The sequence below is a fragment of the Vicia villosa genome, unplaced genomic scaffold (genome assembly GCF_029867415.1).
Source record: "Vicia villosa cultivar HV-30 ecotype Madison, WI unplaced genomic scaffold, Vvil1.0 ctg.002396F_1_1, whole genome shotgun sequence".
Taxonomy (NCBI): domain Eukaryota; kingdom Viridiplantae; phylum Streptophyta; class Magnoliopsida; order Fabales; family Fabaceae; genus Vicia; species Vicia villosa.
The window spans coordinates 60,001-82,924 of NW_026705918.1; the positions used below are offsets into that span (position 1 = coordinate 60,001).

At 30.8% G+C, this 22,924-nt stretch overlaps 1 protein-coding gene and 1 pseudogene across 1 annotated transcript; one reads left to right on the plus strand and one right to left on the minus strand.

Moving 5' to 3' along the window:
- The first annotated feature begins 182 nt into the window (after positions 1–182).
- LOC131638738 (protein RISC-INTERACTING CLEARING 3'-5' EXORIBONUCLEASE 2-like) lies at positions 183–1,024 on the plus strand (annotated as a pseudogene).
- Positions 1,025–12,300: 11,276 nt separating this feature from the next.
- LOC131638731 (protein RISC-INTERACTING CLEARING 3'-5' EXORIBONUCLEASE 2-like) lies at positions 12,301–12,987 on the minus strand. Its single transcript, XM_058909287.1, has one exon. It carries the CDS (start codon positions 12,985–12,987, stop codon positions 12,301–12,303), a length of 687 nt encoding a protein of 228 aa, XP_058765270.1.
- Positions 12,988–22,924: the final 9,937 nt, after the last annotated feature.

The following is a 22,924-nucleotide window of genomic DNA, read 5'->3' on the forward strand; positions in this document are numbered from 1 at the left end:
TTTAATGGTCGTGATTCATTGTTCTCATTTCTCATAGTAACCAAGTGTTCTCACCTGAGTCGTCCCCATATATATATATATATATATATATATATATATATATATATATATATATATATTCAAATTTTGGAATTAAGTGTCGTACGTACTGTATTCAATTTCACCAATTTTCGAAACTTGAAAGAATGCAATTTACTAGATGAGACAAACCCTCAAGCTTTTCGGATGAAATCCTTTGGTTTTTTGAGAATCTATCCAAAGGTCACAAGTTCACAACGCCACTCTACAAATACTCAAATTCTCGTCCCGAAATTCTATCTACCGAGTACTCATCATGGGTTTTGTGGAGACGTTTCACTTGAACGGAGTTCATATCGAAACAACTGTAACAAGTACGCAGCAAGATATTGACGACATTCTATGGTCTTTCTTAAGCCCCGAAAATCATAACGGATCAAAGGTTATCGGATTTGATATCGAGCTGTCGATGTATGAAAATAATGCATCAGTAAAAGAAACCCGTTATGATTCGGAATGTGCAACTCTCCATCAAAGTAATGGGCATTCGTGCCTTATTATTCAGCTCCTGTATTTAGATTCAATTCCCATTTCGTTGCTTAATTTTCTTCGGCTTCCAGATTTTACTTTTGTGGGTGTTGGTATCAATCATAATTTGGTTAAACTTGAAAAGGAGTATGGAATTAGATGCAGAAATGCTGTGGAGCTTGGACCTTTGGCTGCTACTCATGAAAATTCCTCGGTTGAGTTTTTGTGGCGTGGATGAACTTGCTTTTGTAGTTAATGACTTTAATCTTAGGAATTATAGGCCTTTAACAACGCTGTATAAGGATTGGGGTCAAAGTAATTTTGGGAAAAAGCTGGCTAAACTTGCTACTATTAATGTTTACTCTTATTATATGATTGGGAACACATTGCTTGATTAGTACTAATAGTTAATCAAGTTTTCCCTTACCTTTGCATTGGTTTAATTTCTTTGGCTATTCAGTTTGATTGTGGGTTGGATTCCAATAGTACTGTTTATTTTGTTTTAGTTTCAAATCAATACAAGGCTCTTGCCATATTTTAGAGTAATATCTGAAACTTGTTTGTTGTTCTATTTGAATTGATTCTTTTGTTGGTAGTAAGTTATATTAATCTCAAGAAAATATAAGACGAGCTATAAAAATCTGGGTTAAATTCTCTTGGATTCGATTTTTTTTTTGGCTTTAGAAATTTTTGAATTTACTTTCGCCTCCTTTTAGAATAATACTTCCAGAAAGTTAGTTATGATATTAAATTTTAAAAATTTGATGTTAAAGTTTTAAAATTTGATATTAAATTTGAAAGTTTAACTTTTAATAATTGGAAGAATTAATTAATTTAAATTAAAAGAGATAATTGTGACTTTTGAAAATTCAAAGGGAATCTTCTGTGTAGGAATACACCCAAATAAAATTGTGGGGGTAACGTATAAATAATTAAATTTTATTGATACATAAGTAGAACTACTAATATACTCTTTGTACTAATAAATATTTTAAATTTGAATTTTAGTTAACTTTCAATTACTAAAATTCCGTGTATATATAATTTTGTTGAGAATAAAATATAATTTTTTTATTAAAAATTAAAGGGTCATGCTACAAGTGCTTCGGAGATACTCTTTAAGGTTTTCAAATAAAGAAAATATCGTCTAAATAAATTAATCATTTTCATTTTCAATTCATTAAATACAAATATTTCCAATAAAACATACATTTAGTTACTTAAAAGAAGTCAATTATTTCTATTTTTATTGCAATGAATACAAGTATTAATAACAAAAGTGTTTGTCAAATTTTATGGGTTGGTACTCGTTTTTTCGTATACAAAAGGTTAAAGATAATAAGCTAGGAGTTGTTTGGCTCGCCACTTCATGTACTTTATGGTTATTAAGGAATTAAGTTTGTTTCCGGAATGAGAATTAGAACATTAACAACATGGTGTGGAACATAAAGTATTTGGTTTGGAAGTGGTCTTTTTGCGTAGAAATTATTTACTCAAATTATGCTTTATACGAGTTTAGTAAATATCCTTTGTTATTTCTCTCGTAATCTTAATTGTAGGGGTGGCAAAACGGGTCGTGGTTCGTCGGGCCGACCCGCGCACCCGCCAAAAAATAGCGGGTTGGGTTGGAATTTTAGGCCCGCCGCTCGCTAAAGCCCGCCCCGTCAAAACCCGCCGCCTGCCATACCCGCCCCGCCAAAGCCCGCTCCTCCTCCAAAATTCACTCTTTTTTTAGTTAATTATAATAATTGCAATTATTGATGGTTTATTTTATACATTTATTTATAAATATATGTAATATTTTTTTAAGTAAATTTGTTAAAAAGTTGCTTTTATAAAAAATTGTTTTAAAAAATAAGTGAAAAGTTTAATTAAAAGGTAAAAAAAGTCTATTAAGCTATTAAAAAAATATAAATAAAAATAGGCGGATAAGTCCGCCAACCCGCCATCTTGGCGGGGCGAGCATGACTTTTATGCCCATTTTACTTGGCGGACATGCCCGCCCCGCTCATTTTTTTGGCAGGCATAAGGCGGGGCGGGCGGCCCGTTTTGCCACCCCTACTTAATTGGTTTGTAGCCTCTCTTTTTTATCGAATTTTTCCGTTTCTATGTGTAATCGGGTTGGAGAACTTTTAGTTCTCCCTTACAAATATATAATTAATTTTGTATGAGAAATACATAAAAAAAGATATTGATTTGCCAAATTATTATAATTATCGGAAAGTGATAATTAAAAAATAAGAAAAAGCTAGAGTAATAAATTATAAAGGCATATAAAGGGAAAATACATATTAATTTTTCATAGAAATTGTTAAGTGACTTATAAAGATGAAATAATTTGTTTGATGCACGATTTCATTGCTATACATGACGAATTCGAAATGAGGGGTGTTACTGAAAATTTCATAAGAGAAGAAATGAAAGCTTTTAATCATTTCACCTCAGAGACAAAATTGATTGATTTACCGCTTCATGGCGAATATTTACGTGAACATGAGTGGGAGGTTCCACAATGAGCCGCATAGACAAATTTCTTATATAAAAGGTGTAACGCCTTATTTCCCTAAAAACGTAATTGTAATTAAATCAAATATTTTTTACAATTTTTTTTATATAGGATGTTACACATCTCTAAATACACATATTAATCATGTAACACTTAATTTAAATAAAAATGCAATACAATATTTTAAGACATACAATTGCACTTAAGCTGTTTATGTTAGAACATAGTTTGGTTCTAATCTTATCTTAGTGTTTTGATGATAACAATTAAATAAATTTTGTATAAGTAAATATGATACTCTAATTATATATCTCTTATTTCAGAAGAAGTTCTAACATATGCTGAAGTTCAAGCAAAACAAGTACCATCAGAACTTGGACTACATACAATGCTGAAAATGAACAATATAAAGAAAGTCACGCTGAAGTCTAAAGAAGTTCTAATGAAGAAACTTCTTAAAGCACAAACCGCTGAACATAATTCTAATAGACGTTATTTCTACAAAGTCAGAAAGAAGTTTTCTTAAAGAAATACAAGATAAAATACTCTAACAGAAGAAAGATTACCGTTAGAGACATAATGATTATTAACGGCTAAAAGAAAATTTAGTAACAAGTCTCAAGAAGTGTGGAAAGCAAGTTTATCCAAGATAACACACAAACATGAAAAGCTAAGCTAGTCTATTATCCAGCATTGGACGAAATCTTCAAATCGCTATAAAAAGAACATCATTTGAAAAAGAAAATGACGCACATATAGATAGCTCATACATGAAATAGACATCACACGCAAGATACATGCAAGCACGCTCAAAGAAAATATTTCATACGTGAACACTTATAGTAAAAGAAATTTTTTTGTTTACAGTATCAAATCAAGTTCATCTTCATTATACTAAACTTAGTGAAAAATCACAGTTGTGATACTGCTTAGATTAAGAAGCATTTAAGATCACTTGTTAGAATTTCTGTTTGTAATTGTTTCTTGAGTAACTAAGTTGTGGTTAGGATTCTCAAGAAGTCCAAGTTTGTATTCCTTGAGTAACCAAGTTGTGGTTAAGATTCTCAAGAAGATGTTGGCAGTTGCCTTTGTGGATTGTTGTAATCAGCTTTTGATTAGTGGATTAAGTCATCGACGGAGAGAGGCGAAATCACCTTGACGGGTGGACTGGAGTAGTTGAGTTATAACGAACTAGGATAAAAATAGTGTCATTTTTTATATTGCAAAAAGAAACCACTTATTCAAACCCCGTCTTTCTAAGTGTTTTCTAAACCTTCAGTTTACACGACATCAATTCATCTGATTTGTACTCCGGATATTTACACGACATCCAACTCATCTGATATCATGACAGCGAAATCATAATTAACACACAATCCAATTTAAATCTCATAATAAAACTCCATATTCTAATTAAAAGCATTGACCTGTAGGTCTTCTTCAAATACTTATCACACCAAAACATAAGCAGACAAGAGTATATATTGTCTCTCAGAAAACCTTAACATACGGGAGAAATATATATTGTTGATCCACATATTTTTATATACGGTGTATGTGAGATAAGTAGTTATGTAAATTAAATACTATTTGATGGGTTTGAATATCTAGAATATGTCCTTTGATGTATTCTTGATTTGCTAATATAAGGCCCCAGATTGTTGATTCTTTTCAAAGCTACCGTATTGTACTAATGTGCTTAAATTGAAAATTTGAATTCCTTTGTTCAGTTGTCTATAGTGCTACTAATAATATTCTACCTATCTAATTTATGTCATCATTATAATCAATTTTCTAAGGTTTTTTCTATTTTATATGTATATAAGATATAACCTGTTTTTATAAACATTAATTTAAACAGGAGTCTCGATTACAAATTGGACTGCAAGTTACAAATGTAGTGATTATGTTTTGTATTTCTTTGTTCATGTTTGTAAATTATGCTGATATTTTGTCATTTAATTTGACACTGTTATGTGCTTTAAAAATTTTACTGAAACAAATTTTTATCGGTATTATTTTTATATAAGGGAAAAATATACTTTTAATTTAAATATTTTTATAAATGATGTCAAAATACGGAAAAACAATATATGATTAACCCAAATATTTTTATAAATGATATTATTTTTATATACAATAAAAATTATACTACTGATTTATGTATTTTTATAAATGATGTAAAAAAAAATTTTTATTATTACATTATTGGTATATTTGTTGGAAATTTAACTTGCTTTTTCAAAAAAAAAAAAAAACCTTAATGTCACCATTTTTTTCATACGCTTTGACATTTTTTTTTCTAATTTCACTTTCTAATCATACATTTTAGTTGTTAAACAATCACTAAATATCTTGCATTTTTATTTTCAAAAACTCCTTATAATTTACGTTGAATACAAATATTTATGTACTTCAAATATTAATTTTGTTCTTATTAATGTATTTTTATAAACAATAATTATTATCTGTGAAAACAATGCGTGTGTCCGACCAGAACTCGTGCGTATTCACGGGTTTGTTACTAGTTCCTTATATAAGAGGTGTAACACATTATTTCCCCAAACGTGTAATTGTAATTAACACAGATTTTTCACAACTTTTTTCACATCTCTAAACACACACACACATATTTATCATGTAACACTTAATTTAAATATGTGTTTGTATCAAAGTTCCAAACTTTAGTAAGTTTTATTAAGTTATTATATTATTCGCATAGTTCTTCTACTTCTTGTCATTAGTCAATATAACTAGTAACTGTATTGGCTTCTGTGATAAATATTCACACAGTTTCACATAGATTTCAATTTATATTATTAAAAAAATTTTCACCATCTGTACTCAGTCCATTGGACTAACTAATTTGGTTTGGATCCTAGTTCTCGGGGATCGAATTGTGGTCTTCTATATGAATTTGAGTGCCAACTACCACCAAACTAATTAATGATTGATAAACTATTAGATCTTTACTGACTGTATAGATTACAGTTTTGCCTATGGGTGCGGGTCAATTCCCGAACTTGCTAACCCAAATCAAACCAACCCATAAATTATCCTAATATATTCACTTATGGATATACCCAACCTAACCCGCAACAACCCATTTAGTTTTGGTTCGGGTATTGGATTTGAGTTTTATAACCCATAGACCCATTGACGCATTTCATTGATGTGACTTTAGTAGTTTTGTTTTATTATTTTAAGTAGAAATATAAAATTATTATATCAGTAATAACCATAATTTTTCTAAAAAAAACTCTATTCTCCACCAATAATACTACTAATCAATGAGTTTACGTAATTCTAATACTAAATGTTGTTTTTTATATTCTTTTGTATCATTTCCAACTTACGTATAAAATAATGTGTCTTGTGAAGATTTATACTATTATCCAGTGTTATGTCATTTTGATGAATATTATTATATATTATATGATATGCTTCTTCCATTTTGCATGTTAGAAATGAGTATAAATGTATTGAATTCTATTACAATATTTTTAAATTAAAAAAAATTATTTGTTTAATTTGAAACACAACCCACGAACCCAATCCAATCCAACTCATAAATGAACGGGTCGGTTCGGGTTAGTTTTGATTACGAAATTGCGGGTTAGACGGTGAACCCAATCCATTGAAGTTTGAACGGGTTGAGTAACGGGTTAGGCTAAATCTGGTCCAACCCAATCCATGTATACCCCTAGTTTTGCCAACCAGTAATTTATGCCATAATTTTGTCAAACCTATAAGATTGAGATTGATGTTAAAATTTACAACACTAGTCTATTGATAGTTCAATGGCTGGTGTTGAAGTGTAGCTGCACATTCAGAATATTCGTTGTTAGTTTGTTGAGCCTTGTGTTGGGCTTTAATTAGTTTGGCCTAATATAGATATGGTATATATTGGCATTTTTCTTTGTAATTGCTAACGTGTAGAATCGTTCTTGTAATAGTTTTTCAATTGAGTAAAAGTTAGTTACAATTTTCTCTCTTTTTCGATATTCTTCATCTTGTTCATTTTTGTTTGTTTTGTTCAGATATGCACCAACAATTGGTATTTATAGCTTCAGTTCAAATCCACGGGAAATGAAACCCGAGTGACGTGAGGTGTGTGATTGTTTTAATTTTGGATTCATTCAACTCATACTGAATTGAAGATCAGAATCGTATCAGAATCACATTTTTTGATTTCAAGGGATCGGGAAACACAAGTGTTTGGTGAGATCTGAGTGATTTCTTGCACAATTTCGAAGATAAACGGTGGAAACGGTGGTTTGAATATGAAACTTCCAGTGTTTGATGGATAGAATTAGAATCAAGTGATGATTCAGATGTGTGTGTTGTTTGACGCTCAAGATGTGTTTGATCTCGTCAACGATGATTACACGACGGTTGTTGCAGATGTAACAGAAGCGCCAAGAAATGTGCAGCGAGAAACGAAGAAGAAGGATCAGAAAGTGTTGTTCTACATCCATCAGTGTGTGGATGCGAATGTGTTTGAGAAGATCTCTGATTCGACGACGTCGAAAGCTGCGTGGGACATAGTGGTATGGTGCTATGGCGCTGACTCATTAGTGAAAAAGGTGAAACTTTAGAGTCCACGTAAGCAATATAATAATCTCAACATGAAGAACAATGAGAGGGTACCCAAGTACATCTCCAAAGTGATTCTAATCACTAATGAGACGAAAACTTGTGAAGAAACTCTCTAAGAACAAGTGATTATTGAAAAGGTACTTAGATAACTAACTCAACAGTTTGATTACATTGTTGTAGCTATTGAACAATCTAAGGATATGAGCAACATGAGAATATAAGAGCTGCAAAGTTATCTATAAGCATAAGAATTGCTTCTAACTAAAAGAACCTCTAAGAGAGAGAGAGAGAGAGAGAGAGAGAGAGAGAGAGAGAGAGAGGGCTCTGAAGGCGTCTTCTGGTAGGAATAATCAGAAGTCTTCTTGGTTAGAAGCCAAGAAGAGACATGGTGGTTCTCAGAAGTCAGAAGCGGCCAACTCTGATGAGAAAAAACATCAGAAGAGAAGGGAGAAGCCTGACAAGAAGAAGATTCAATGCTACTACTATAAGAATTTTGGCCATTATGCTTCCGAGTGTTGTTCAAATAAATGAAAGAAGTCAAAAGAAGCAAATATAGCCAGAGAGTCTGATGATGAACCTCTGATATTTATTACTTATGACTCTAATAATAGTGAATTGTCAAAAAGGTCGTATATGGATACTGATTACTCAAATCACATAACTGGAAACAAACAATGACTGATAGACTTTGACTCTAGAAAGAGGAAAAAGATTAGATGGGCTGATGATAAGTTCCTTAATGCTAAAGGAATGGAAAATGCCATAATAAAAGTGAAGTATGGTAAAATTGTTTTGATCAAAGATGTTTGGTATATTCCTGGAATAAAGAGCAATCTAATGAGTGTAGGTAAACTAATTTAGAAAGGTTTCTTAGTTACTATGAAGGACAATCTCTTGAAGTTCTATGATTTCAATCAGAAGATGATTATGCAATATGAGCAAGGAAGCAACAGAACATTCAAGGTGAATATGGAGACAGTTGAAACTAAATGCCTTAGTAAAGAAAGCGCCAAAGTGACAGTGAGTGCGACATAAGAAATTGGGGCATCAGAGCTTCAGAACTTTGGGGCATCTGAGTTTTAAGAAGCTGGTACATGGCATTCCAAAGATTGTGAAGCCTAAGAAGTCATGTGAGGTATGCATGAAAGGTAAGAAATCTAGATTGTCATTGGCAACAAAAGTGGTTCCAAGAGCAAATCATGTTTTAAGAGTTGTGCATTATGATGTGCGTAGGCCATTCCCAGAACCTTCACTTGGAGGAAACAAGTATTTTGTGTCGTTTGTGGATGAGTTCACAAGAATGACATGAGTAGCACTCATCAAGTTTAAGCATGAGGTGCTTACCGAGTTTCAGGAGTTCAAGGTGAAAGCAGAAAGACATAGTGGTCAGAAGCTGGAGATTATCAAAACTAATGGTAGAGGTGAGTATAGCTCTACAGAGTTCAGACAGTTCTGTGAAGAAAATACAGTTAAGCATGAATTGACTGTTCTGTATACTCTATAACACTATGATCTTGTTGAAATAAGAAATCGTACTTTGCTTGATATGACAAGGAGCATGCTGAGGGAGAAGAAACTACCTCACTCGTTGTGGGGAGAAGCTGTTGCAACTGGAACAAATGTGCTCAACAGATTCAACTAAGAAGCTGAACGAAGTTGTTCCTTTTGAGAAGTGGACTAGATATAAACAAAGTGTGAGCCATCTTAGGGTATTTGAATTTGTATGTTATAAACATGTTCCAGATGTTAAGAGAAAGAAGATGGATGATAGAAGTACAGTAATGTTACTGGAGGGGTACCAAAGTACAAGTGCTTATAAGCTTTATTGTCCAATCTCTAAGAAGGTGAAATTCAGCATAGATGTCATAGTGAAAGATTCAGAAACATGGGATTGGAACACGTCTAATCTCGCCTCTGGTGTTGGAGGTACTTTTAAGGAAGTTTGGAAGTTGTTTATGAAGATGAGTCATAATTAGAAGATGAGTATGATTCTTAAGGTGAATCTGATTATGATTTTGAAGGCATATCATAGTGTGAAGGCGATTTTGAAGGTAACTTTGATGGAGATTCTGGAAGTGATCCAGACTATGATAGTGATCCAGACTATGATAGTGATCTAGACTCTAAAGGTGGTCCAGAATTTGGTGGTCAAGACTCTAGGGGTCAATCTTCTGGAAGTAATCATGCTTTTGGAAGTAGTCATTCTTCTAAATGTGATAATTCTGAAGGAAGTATTTCTATAGGTGGTCAAAATGCTAACAATGTTTCAGGTTCTCTAGAAGATTCAGAATAAGTTTTGAGACCACAAATAATGAGACAATAAATACCCAGAAGGTTTACATAGTTCGACATGTTACACGATACTAAAATAGACTCTGAAGGAGAAGTCGTTCAGTGTGCCATGTTAGTAGACTCTAAACTTGTTAGTACAAAATTAGCACTCAAGAAGAACGTTTGGCTGAGGGACGTGAAATAAGAACTTAAGGCAATAGAGAGAAATAAGACTTGGGAGTTGATTGAGCTTCTAAAGGAGAAGAAAGTCATCAGCATCATATGGGTTTTCAAGGTGAAATTGAAATATGATTGATCAATTGGGAAATACAAAGCAAAGTTAGTAGCTAGAGGTTTTCTTCAGAAACTAGAGTTAGATTACTTTGAGGTGTTTGCACTTGTAGCTAGACATGAAACAATTAGGTTGGTGATTTCTATAGCTGCTAATAGGAATTGATCTATGATACATCTGGATATTAAATATGCATTTCTGAACGGTCCTTTACAAGAAGGAATGATGTACAAGATGCATATAACTTTGTATGGATTGAAGCAAGCGTCCAAAGCTTGGAATTTGAAGATTGATTCATTTTTCATAAAGCAGGTATTTCAAAAATGTGAGATGGAATATGATGTTTATAGTTAGCATACTTCTAGATGCCATATGATTCTGATGTGTCTTTATGTTGATTAAATATTGCTGACAGGGAGCTGTTATGATGAAATAGTCAAGTTCAAGAAGGTGCTGATGAATGAATTTGAGATGAATGATCTAGAAAAGTTGGTATACTTTCTAGGAATGGAGATTTTGTACTCCGAAAAGGATATCATTCTACATCATCCGAAGTATGAACTTGAGTTTCTGAAGAGATTCAAGCTGGCAAATTGCAAGTCTGCAGTCACACCTGCTGAGATAAATCACAAGCTGGATTTTGATGCTGAGGGTGATGATGTAGATACTACAACTTTTAAACAGTTAATAGGCTCGCTGAGATATCTCGGTAATACCAGATCTGACATTTGTTACGTCGTTGGAATGATGAGTAGGTTTATGAAAAAATCAAAGTGGTCACATTACCAAGCTGCTATTAGGATTCTGAGACACATTTAAGGGACTCAGAAGTATGGAGTTTTATTCTCTTATGGAATTGATTGTGAGTCAGAGTTGATGTGCTACTCAGATTCTGACTAGTGTAGTGATAGAGTTGACAGAAAAAAATACTTCTAAATTTATAAAAGTTTCAGTAGTAAAATGACCTCTCTTTTTTTAGAAAAGCATAATGGAGAAGAGTTGTTATATTTTTTACGTTCTTAACAATTTGCGAGGATTGTTAACCCCAAAAAAAACCCATACAGTTTAATTTTTTTTAATACATATGCTAATTCAACAGTTCAACCATTGTCTTGTTGTTATACCAGGTAACTAACATTTTCACAAAATTTAATGGATATGACTAATTAGACTAACAGAATAATTTTTACGCGACTAAAATGTAACGTTAATTAGATAGAGAACTATAGTGAAATATGAAATTAAGTTAAAGGACTTCGTTACTAATTAAACCATCTCTTTAACACTCATTTTTTTAGAGGATGAAACAAATGTGAGTCGTATTACTTTATGTGATATCTATTTCTAAAGTGTGGGACTCATATGCGTTTTATCCAATAAAAAATGAGTGTTAGAGACGAAAAATACTTACGAAAAATACTTATATAAAAACGAACATAACACCTAACTTTACAAATAAACAATCACAATTTTTTATTAATTAAAAAATATCTCCTTCATTATTACCATCACCCCAATGATTCTAATTAAAATATAAATTAAATTTAAAGTAAATTTAAAATTTTGATTTAAAATAATAACATTTCTTAAGAATATACGTGTCTTTTTAAGCAAATATTTTTAATTAAAGAGAATATTAAAAAAAGAGATTGTTGTAGCACACTTCGAATAGAAAATTCACAGGTTCTAGAATTCAAATCTTCAAAAATAAACCAATCACAAGTACGGTATGCCTTTAACTATTTTTAAGACTAAGATAGCCAGATAGTTAATTTTGAATTTAGTAGTAGAATTTCTAATTATATTTGTTTTTGTTATTCTTCACATGCATATAGATGTTCATTTTATAATTACCCCTAGACTTAATCAAATACATATAGCAGTATTAATAGAATAAGGATATTAAAAATTGAAAAAATCTAGTTCATGGAACATATTCAATCGTCTAAACCAAATATAAATTGGAAAATATAAAATGGCTCCGGCACTCAACTATATATCACCAGAAAAGGCAACCAAGTCTAATAAACAAGCAATGAAAGTGACACAAGCCCTAGAATGTAAGCAGCAAACTCAACTTTCTAACTTATTCATCAAGGCTTGGCACTGGTGGGATTGATGCATCCCAACCAAGCAATGTACTCCCAATTTTGAAGTAAGAGTAAACATTAACAGTAGCAAGTTTTACAAGCTCTATACTAAGAGGATTGCTACCCCAATCAAAATCCATGCTCAAAGGCCTATGCTTCCTAAAATCAAGATTATTGACCACAAAAGCTAATTCATCAACGCCACAATAACTCAAACGAGGTTTATTCATAAGATTAGCAGCCAACGATCCAAGCTCAACTGCATTTTTGCATCCAATCCCATACTCATGCTTCAATTGAGCCAAATTGTGATTGATACCAACGCCAACAAAGGTATATTCCGGCAGAGTAAGAAGATTAACCACAGATTTCAAGGAGATGGAGCTCGGCCAGTTATTATAAATATTAGAAGGATTTTCTAGCAGAATAATAAGACACGAATGTCCAACACAAAAGATCAGATTTGCGCAACTGGACACATAAATACCTTTATATTTGTTGAAATTGTTATAGCCAAACTGAAACTGGATATCAAACCCTATTACATTGGTTCTATTCTCATATGCGGAGCGCAAGAGAGACGAAATATGCTCATCAATCATCTTCTTATTCGCTATATGAATCACAGCTGTCTTGATTTGAACTCCGTTCAGATCAAACGATTCTACACGGACGTTGTCCATTTGTGATGTATTATAGCAAATGTCAAGTATCGGCTTAACCTTGACAATGAAAAAGAGGACGACGATTATAATTTATATAGGAGTATTGGGGCCTTTGTTTGTGACCTTTGATGAGTAATAGAATCTCGAAAGCCAGCATGGGGTATCGATGATTTAAAAAGGTCGAGGCCTTATTCAATACATCTCGTGAATTACATTTGTTCTAGTTTGGTTTGGGAATGTTACCTTCTGGGAACATGTGAAAATAGATACGACCCTCTACATGTCTTTTCTTCTTCCAGTCTACCCACTACTAGTATCTAGTACATGGCATCTAGAACATGCACATGCTATTCTTCGGTTCCAAAATTTGTAGGATTAAAAGATAAACAAAAATATTTTTGAGAAAGTAAAATATACTACAATAACAATTGGTGTCAACCAATGAGCGACTTGAGATATGATATGTTAAAATAATAAAATTATTTTATTATGGTCACTATATACCCATTAAACTCAATATTTTTTATTAAAGTGTCATTATTATCATATGAGTTCATTTAATATAATCTTTTAAAATATGGTCTAAAGAGTAATTCATTAATATTTTTTAAAAAAAAGTTTTACAACAATAAAAAAAATAGAGAATAATTACTATACATCTCTATTTTGAAAATAAAAAAGAAAAAACTTTGTTTTAAAATTAATGTTAGTCTGATTTTTTACTAGTTACTTTTCTTTCAATTCTATACTACTATCAATCTATTATACACTACTATCAATCTATTATATTATACTTTATATTGTTTTTGTGAGATATTAGATCGAACTCTAGTATGGTCTAAAGGTAGTTTCTTGGTTCAATAATTCGACAGGATCTTAGAATGTCGTCGAAGTCTATTCACATGCTGTAGTCGAAATCAGGGTCGGCCCAATAAATCATGAGGCCCTGTTCTAATCTGAAAAAATAGCCTAAAATTAATAAAATAGAATTAAAATTAACATATTAAATAAAAAAATATTTTAATTAAATGAAATACCAAAAATAAAATAGACCTACCTTAAATTATTATATTAGTAGAATCAAAACTCAATTTTATTAAATAAAACAATTTTGAAATTAGTAATAAAAAGAACATTGCCAATTAGAATTCAAAATTAAGAATTAGAAATTAGCTTAAAAAAACTAAAGTAAACAAAATTATAAACTAATTAATAATATTGACTTAAAGAGAGAAGACAAATCAGCATCACATAAATAAAGTTGGCAATATAATATACAAATAATACTATTATGTAAGATGTACTACTAGTCTACTGTACAAAAGCCTAAAGCCTAAAGCAACATCACGTGAACACCGCCAGTAATATATATTATTTTATTTGTAACTTGCAGTGTTGTACATAAAATTACAGACTAAAGTCACATTTCATCATACTTTCACTTTCTTTTTCTTCTTCAATTCTATATCTATTTCAATTCATTTACCACTGCTGCAAAAATCAACTCTTTCATTTCCTTTTCTTCATATTTTTATTGTTAATGATAAAAAAAATGGGCCCCCAAGTTCCGAGGCCCAGTTCGGTAGCGCAGCCTGCGCCTGTGCAGGGCCGGCACTGGTCGAAATATGCTAGGATTGTTAGCATGTCAAATTGAGTCTGTTTGTTAAGCTCAATTGCTTAAGTTAACTTGTTCGCTAAGTTAGCTTGGGTATGAATCTGTGTGTAAAAGTCCATTAGTTTAGTGTATTAGTTTTTTATAAATAGCATAATAGTCTCTCATTATTGCATAGTGCAAATCCTAATTAGGAAGAGAGATGTTATTTGTTATTTTGTAACACTTGTAATATAGTTTTATAGAGAAAGTAAAGAATAACAATTTATAACCAATTCATTATGTTCTTCTTACTTCCCTCTTTTTTACCCTTGTGTGTTTTCTGCCGATAAAGAAATAGATTATACTTTGTTACTCCAACATCGTTTTCACAACTTTTTTTAAGGGCAAAATAATATTAATGAAAGGAAAGTACTCAAACAAAATACAAAGAGAAGCAAAGGGTACAAGGAATACCAAAACTAAAAAGAGAGGAAATAAAAAAAAAACAAAGACAGATGGAACAATACAACCAACAACTAACACAAAAAACTCCAAAATTTCAAAGATACTTCTTCCGATAACCAGCATGCCAACACTACTAGAAAATTGAAATAGCCGCATGAAAATTTAAAATAATGTCATTATCAAGAAATTGATGTGATGTATAAAGATTTAAATAATACAATGAATGAAATAAATAAAAATATTATATTACTAATAGAAAACACCAATAAAATTGCAGATTATACCTTTAATAAAATAAAAAAAATGGTCTTAATGAAATAAATAATATACTTGAAACCCTTGATGAAATTAATAGAGATAAAGAAATTGATGAAGATATAAATATTAAAAAAAAATTAGAAAAATTCTTTATCAATTAGAAACCTTGTTAAAACATGAAGAAAGCAATATAAGTATAACAATAAAAGATTTAGAAGAAATATTAGTTAGAACAAAAGAAGTAAACCAACTAAAAGTAGTTAAACAAGAACCTATAACTAAATTTATGTTAATAAACCCATCATCTTCATGGAGGGGATAAAAACTGAATACATAAAAGCATTAAGAAGATCTAATGATATTGAAGAAATTAGACAATTGATGGAACAACTACAAATAATAAAAGAAGAAAATAAACAAGTAGAAAAAATAGAAACTAAGGAAGAAAATGAAGAAGTAATATTAAATTATAATTCTTCAGAAATAGAATCAGAATTAGGAACTAAATCAGATATAGATGAAATATTTATGGAAAAAGGTGAAACAAGTAATTCTAAACAAAAAAAGAAAACGTGAAGAAGGTTTGAATCCTCATAGTTCTTGGGAAACTATGAAAATGAAACTATGAATCAAAGAGGTTATGCAAAGGCTAGTGGAAAATGGACAAAAGTTGCGGAAGAATTTAAACCTTACTATGAAGAAACTAAATCTAAAAAATTATTAAGCTTATAATGTGTAAGAAATCCAGAGGATATACTACCAAGGTGGTCTAATGATATGATTATGCTTATAGCAACCAATAATAAATTTTCTAAGATAAACCTAATGGATGTCAAGAATTTAATAGCTTATAGAACAACAGGAAATGTGTTGAAATTCTTAACAAGTATTAGTGATGAAACATGGAATCAATATATAGGAATGGTAGAAAATAATCAACAATTTGCTAAACTAATAATAGAATTAATATATAAAGAATTCATAGGCTACAATACTCTTGAACATAAAATAAAAGTAAATAAACTTTTGCGAGAAAAGGCAGAAATTCATCTAATTAATATGCAGATATGTAATATGTGTGAAATAGATAGTTTCATTTGTGAGTACAAAAAATACTATTATGAATTAGATAATGAAACTAGGGAAATATATAGAGGAGTCTTTATATTCAAGTTACCATACCCACTTAGTACAAAAATAAGAGATATATGGAAGTCTCAACCAATTGAAATAGGTGATAGCTTAGGAGGAATTATTAAAATTCTATATAATGAATTAAGATGACAATGTATAAAGAGTACAAGAACTAAACAATTAAATAGAGGTAGAACCTCACTTTGTTGTGATATACCAGAGATAGAGCAACTAGGAAATTATGGTTGTAATCAACGAAGTAGAAAAAGTTATAAAAGAAAATATAAATTAAGAAAAACTTATCCAAGGAAAAAGACCTATATAAATACTAGAAGAAAATATTTTAGAAAGAGAAAACAAACACCTAAAAAAATATTGTCCAAAAGAAAAAAAGAAATGCGTATGTTGGATATGCAATGTAGAAGGTCATTATGCCAATGAATGTCCAACAAAAAAGGAAAAACACCTTAAGGAAAAATCAAAATTAATAAAGAAACTATATAAAATATATAATTTAGAACCTCTAGAAGATGAGCTAAGTGATTCTGATTGTAGTGTATATGAATACATAGAAGATGAATTATCTTCAGAAGAAACAGAATCTGAATAGTACATATATCAAAATTAAAATTGAAAAAGAAAACAAAGAAACTGAAGCATATATAGATACATGAGCAAGTATTTGTATAGCAACCAGAGTATTATTTAGTGAATGGAAAATATTGGAAAAACCATTAAAGATTCAAATAGCATATGGCTCAATACTTCCACTAAATTGAGTAGCTACAAGAATTACATTAAATATTCAAAGTAAATTATTTTTAGTACCTACAATATATCAACAAGAAACGAGGTTAGATATGATAATTGGAAATAATTTACTAAGATTATATGCACCCTTTTGCCACTATTTAGAGTATATATCAATTAAGGCTCCATATATTAAAGGAAAACAATTGAACGAAATAATAGATATTCCTATTATTCATTCATCTCAAACAATTTATTCAAGAAAACAATCAGAGCTCTCCAGACTCAAACGTGGTGAAATTATGGATTTAGTTTGTAGAAAAATGTGTTATGCGTTAATTAATTTAGAACCATGAAGAAAAATACCAGCACATATTGAAGAGTTGTTAGATAAAGTGTGTAGTGAAAACCCACTAGATCCTACAATTAATAATAAAAATATGGAATTAGTTGAATTGAAACTAAAAGATCCAACGAAAGAAATTAAATGTAAACCCATGATATACACAAAACAAGATAGAGGTGAATTTGCTGAAGATATTAAGCAAATGTGTGAAAAAGATTAATAAGACCATCAAAAAGTAAACATTCAGCACCAGCATTTTATGTTGATAATCATAATGAGATTAAAAGAGGAAAGAGAATGATGATAATTAATTATAAACAAATAAATAATTATATGGAAGGTGATGCGTATTTTCTTCCAAGAAAATATCTAATTATTGAAAGAGTTAGAAATATCAATTGGTTTACTTTTGATTGTAAATCTGGATTCTACCAAATAAGATTAACAGAAAAATCTAAAGCCATAACAATATTTAGTTGCCCTCAAAGTCAATATGAGTGGAATGTACTTCCAATGGGAATGAAACAATCACCAGGTATTTTCCAACGAAGAATGGACTCTATCCTTAAAGAATTCAAGGATTTTTGTCTTATTTATATTGATGATATATTAGTTTTTTCAAATAAAGATTTAAATGACCACTTTAAAAAGGTAGAAGTAGTACTTAGTAAGTCTTTAGAACATGGGGTAGTATTAAGTAAGAAAAAAGCTATAGTAGCTCAAAATAAAATTAATTATTTAGGATTAGAAATTGAAAAGGGAAAAATAATAATGCAAAAACATGTATTAGAAAAACTTCAAAAAGTTTCTACTAAATTAAAAGACAAAAAAGAATTGCAAAGATTTCTTGGATTACTAACATATAATTCAAATGAAGGTTTTATTAAAAATCTTGCAGCCGAAAGAAAAATACTTCAACAAAAATTTAAGAAGGATGCTATTTGGTCATTGACCGAAGATGACGAATTACTTATTACTAAATTGAAATATTTATGTCGAGATCTTCCAGAATTATATCATCCATCAGATGATGATCTAATTATTATTGAAACTGATGCATCTAACGAATGTTGGGGAGGTGTTATGAAGGCAAAACCCCCTGGCCAAAAGAAAGAATTATTATATTGATATATGTTTGGAACATTTTCAAACAGTGAAATTAATTATCCTACTCATGAAAAAGAAACATTAGCATTAATTCGGATGTTAGAAAAACACCGAATTTATGTTCCTGATAAAGAATTTATTGTTAGAACCGATTCTACTTATGTTGCAGGTGTTATACCCCAAAATTTGCCCGCATCTTTTTTCAAGAAAACTTCAATCTAAAAATTAAGAGTTTCATATAATCTTGGATTTTCATATCCTGATTTATGAATACTTGGTTTTTAGAATTTTTCTTATACGGTATTTTGGCTCGCTGTTGAATTTATTCTTACGCAAACGCCAACTACTGTTTATTACTTCACACACGCTATTTATTTGATATTTATTTACAGATAAATAGTACTGACGCAATTGGTACAGAGTTAAATCTTTTGCAGGCGCAGAGTCCGGGATTCAGACTGTACTGGTAACAAGTAAATTATTACTAATTTTTTTGTTTCCCACTAACTTTTGTACTATATTCCATTATTTTCAAAATCTCTTTTCAAATCTCTTTTTCAAAAATCAAATCTTAACTTTATTCTACACATCTTTCTTTTTCCAACACTATCATACACTTTCTTTCAAATCTTACTTCCACTCAAATCTTCCTTTTGTACGGAATCACTTCATTCCCCAACGTCTCTATCCTTCTTTTCATTCTATAAATACCTCTCATTTTTTTTCATAAAATCTCACATCAAATTCTAACTCATCTCTCAAATTTCTACTTCATATCCATTCTCTCTTCCTCCCCGGCAAAATGGCAAAGCGGATGGAAACATGTTTTCTTATGGTCATCACCATTGCTACGGTGATCATGTCCTTCTTCTGTCTGCATAGTCCTGAAAAATATGGACCTGCGATGGTTACACTCCCGATCATCTATTTTCTGTTGGTCATAGCATGGGTTATTAATCGTCATTCTTAAAGTTTGTCGTATCTCTTATTTTCTTAAATGTACCGTTTACTCGTCGTACCGTTCATTATAGTATGTAATGTTTGTACTGTTAGTATTAAATGTTGTACTATTTTTCATACTGTTGCTTAATTATTCAGATAATATTTTGTGTGTTTTCTGCCAGTTAAATATTTATTTTTCTGTGCATTAAATGATTTTTAGGGTTATCAGTAATTTTGCTCGCGTACAGTAAATATTAGTTATTTATTATGTCTGTGTTTTTAACAAGTCATGTAAATAAACTTTCATCTTTCACATAAAACAAAAACAACAAAAAATAATATTAACTTTGACTGTTGAATTTTCACTCTAAACAGTCAGTTGGCAGTCAAACCGCTGACAGTGCAATTCTCCGTGTTTTGTACCATCAATCAAATCAAACTTTTACAATTCAAAATTCCAAGATTTTTGTTCTAGAAGTCTTCTGAATATCACATGATTAGCAGAGACTCAGCACTGCACAAAAATCAGGTACGCTTAACTGTCTCCTACACAAACAGTCCCTAATTAGGGTTTATTGTTTTTTTCAGGAGAAACAAGTTTTTGAGACCTCAAATGGATTTCATGGACCTCCATATATCTCAAAGTACCACCATACAAATTTTCAAACTTCAATTCGCTCAAACGCAAAGTCGGCAGCTCAAACAGTCAACAGACGACCCGTTTGACCAAAAAAGTCAACAGACAGTCAAAAATGAAATTTTTTGTCAACATCCATATTTTGTCAAAGGATTCATCATTTGATCATTGGATGATCATAATTCATCAAGGAAAGATCAAAAATCAACAAAACCCTAAGATTCAAAATTAGGGTTTTCTCCTAAAAAGTCAACTGAACTTTGACTGGTCATAACTCTCTCATCCTTCATCCAAAAAATTCAAACCAAAGCTCATTGTGAAGGAAATTCAATTATCTTTCAAATGCAATTGGTCACATGACCATTTGATTCACCATTTGAAAAATATGAACCAAAACATTACAGGTCATTTTCAAAGTCAACAAAAAGACACTTTTTTCAAAAGGACATACAAGGAGCATGGAAAATCATTTTGACATGAGACCAAAGACATTGGTTAGAGGACTCTTTGAGGTTTCCAAAAAGTGCAAGATCTCCTTCATATGATAAATATTGAGGGATTTACACCTTGTTGAAGTTGGCTAAATTTTGGGAAAATGCATGAAATCAACATTGATCAAAAATGTATTTTTTTTCCAAATGGGGCCAAGTTTTCATGATCCAAACATGTTTACCATGATATAATGGGCCTCCCACGACCAAGACAAAGCCCACATCATTTTTGTTCCATTTTTTATTTAATTTTATCATATTTAAGATTAAATTGAAAAAAGAAAATGGAAGGATAATGCATGGCTTGAATTCTAAGCATGACTCATCAAAGATAGCTTACATTCTGCAGCAAAGAAGATACAAGGAAGGCCTAGGGCAAGAGGTGTGGAAAAATCAAGCAATGGTCGCTTGAATTTTAAGCTTGAAAGTCAAAAATTCAACAAAAGCAATCAATGCTTCTAGCTTAGATTTTAAGCACTCCATGGCCTATAAATAGCTCATCATACTCCACAAAAAGAGGAGGGACACGAAAATAGCAAGAAGGCATAGCATAGAAACCTCAAAATTCTCACAAAATATCAAACACTTTGTAATTTTCGTTTTGCTACTTGTAGCTTACTTCAATCAAAAATAATCATTCAAATCATCCTTTGAGGTCACATAGAGTAAGATTGATGCACTAAACAAGTCCCATAATGCTTTAAATACGTGTATCATCATCTTCATGTTCATAACTTCATAACTTTCGTTTTCCAAATTTTCATGTGTAATAACTTAATCTAATCTTTGATTTGAGTTCCTGACATCATTTAGAGTGGATCCAATGTAGCACATGCAAGGAATCATTCCTCTAACACCTTCCACCATTGTTGGTTGTCCAAACTTGAACCACTTCGAGTTGCATCTTCTAGGAATTTTTAGCAAAAACTAATGCCACTAATGAACTCAGAGGGTCTTAATTAGGCTATCTGGGTTGTTTGCAACCATTTATTTTCGTGTTTATGCAGGTTTAATGAAGGAGGAAATCGGGAACCAAAACCGTTGCCAAAACCCTTGAAAAACCGTTGCCATAGCTGTGAAGAAGATGATGAACAGTGACCGAGACTTATTGACCTCCACGCGTGCGTCCCTGGTTGGCTGGTCAATCTTCAGCGCTCTCTCCCTTGTTCCTATTCGTCCACGCAGGCATGGTGGGACCAGCCTAACTTATTAAAAGTCTCTATGATCCCACGTGACTGGTCTATGCAAGTGCACCATGTTCTCTTCAATCTGGGCCATAGATCTTCATTAAAAAAATGAATCCAACGCACCAGACAAGTAGTCCATACCATGGACTCACCAGCATAACACACCTGATTATTTTACTTTCTATTTTCTATTTTATTTTAATTTCTTTGCAAAATTAATTAAAAATAGTTTTAAAAATCCAAAAAATACACAAAAAATATTTTTAAGTTAATAAAATAATATTTTATTTTCTGATATAAAAATATTTTATTTTTCTTCATAATTTATATATTTTGCATAATTAATTAGTTTATATTTATATATTTGATTTTTAATTATTTCAACCAATCAAAAAATCATAAAAAAAATTGTTCTTTATATTAAATATAGTTTACATATTATAGGCTAATTTTGTACATATTTAGAATATTTTTCTCTTTAAGTTTTAATTATTTGTGTAATTATTTGTATAATTATATGATTATTTAACTTAATAATTTCAAAACCAATTTCAAAAATTCCAAAAAAGTTAGTTTTGTTTTAAAATTAATTAACAAGCATTTTGAACATATTTTAAACTTAATTTTTAGGTTTAAATTTTATTTCCATCTTTTCCTCATTTTAATTAAATTAATCATGCATTAATTATAATTAAAATCAATCATAAAAAATCCAAAAAATTTCTTTATTTTCTTGCAATTTAAATTCCTAGATAAATGTATAGGTTGTCAAATCCATGTAAATAGCGTAGTTTACATTTCTTGCACAATCGATGTAATAGCGTAGATTTTCTTTCCGCATTTTACATTTCCGCATTTTAAATTCCAGCACATATAAACTGCATGTATGTCAAAGATAAAATTGAACTGTTAGATCACTAAACTTCAAAGATAAAATATCTGAATCTAAACACAGTCACACTTGCACCTCTTAAGGTAATCCCTTTTCTCATTCTTTTCAAAATCAATCAAAATCAAATTCTACTGTTTCGAGTACAAAATCGA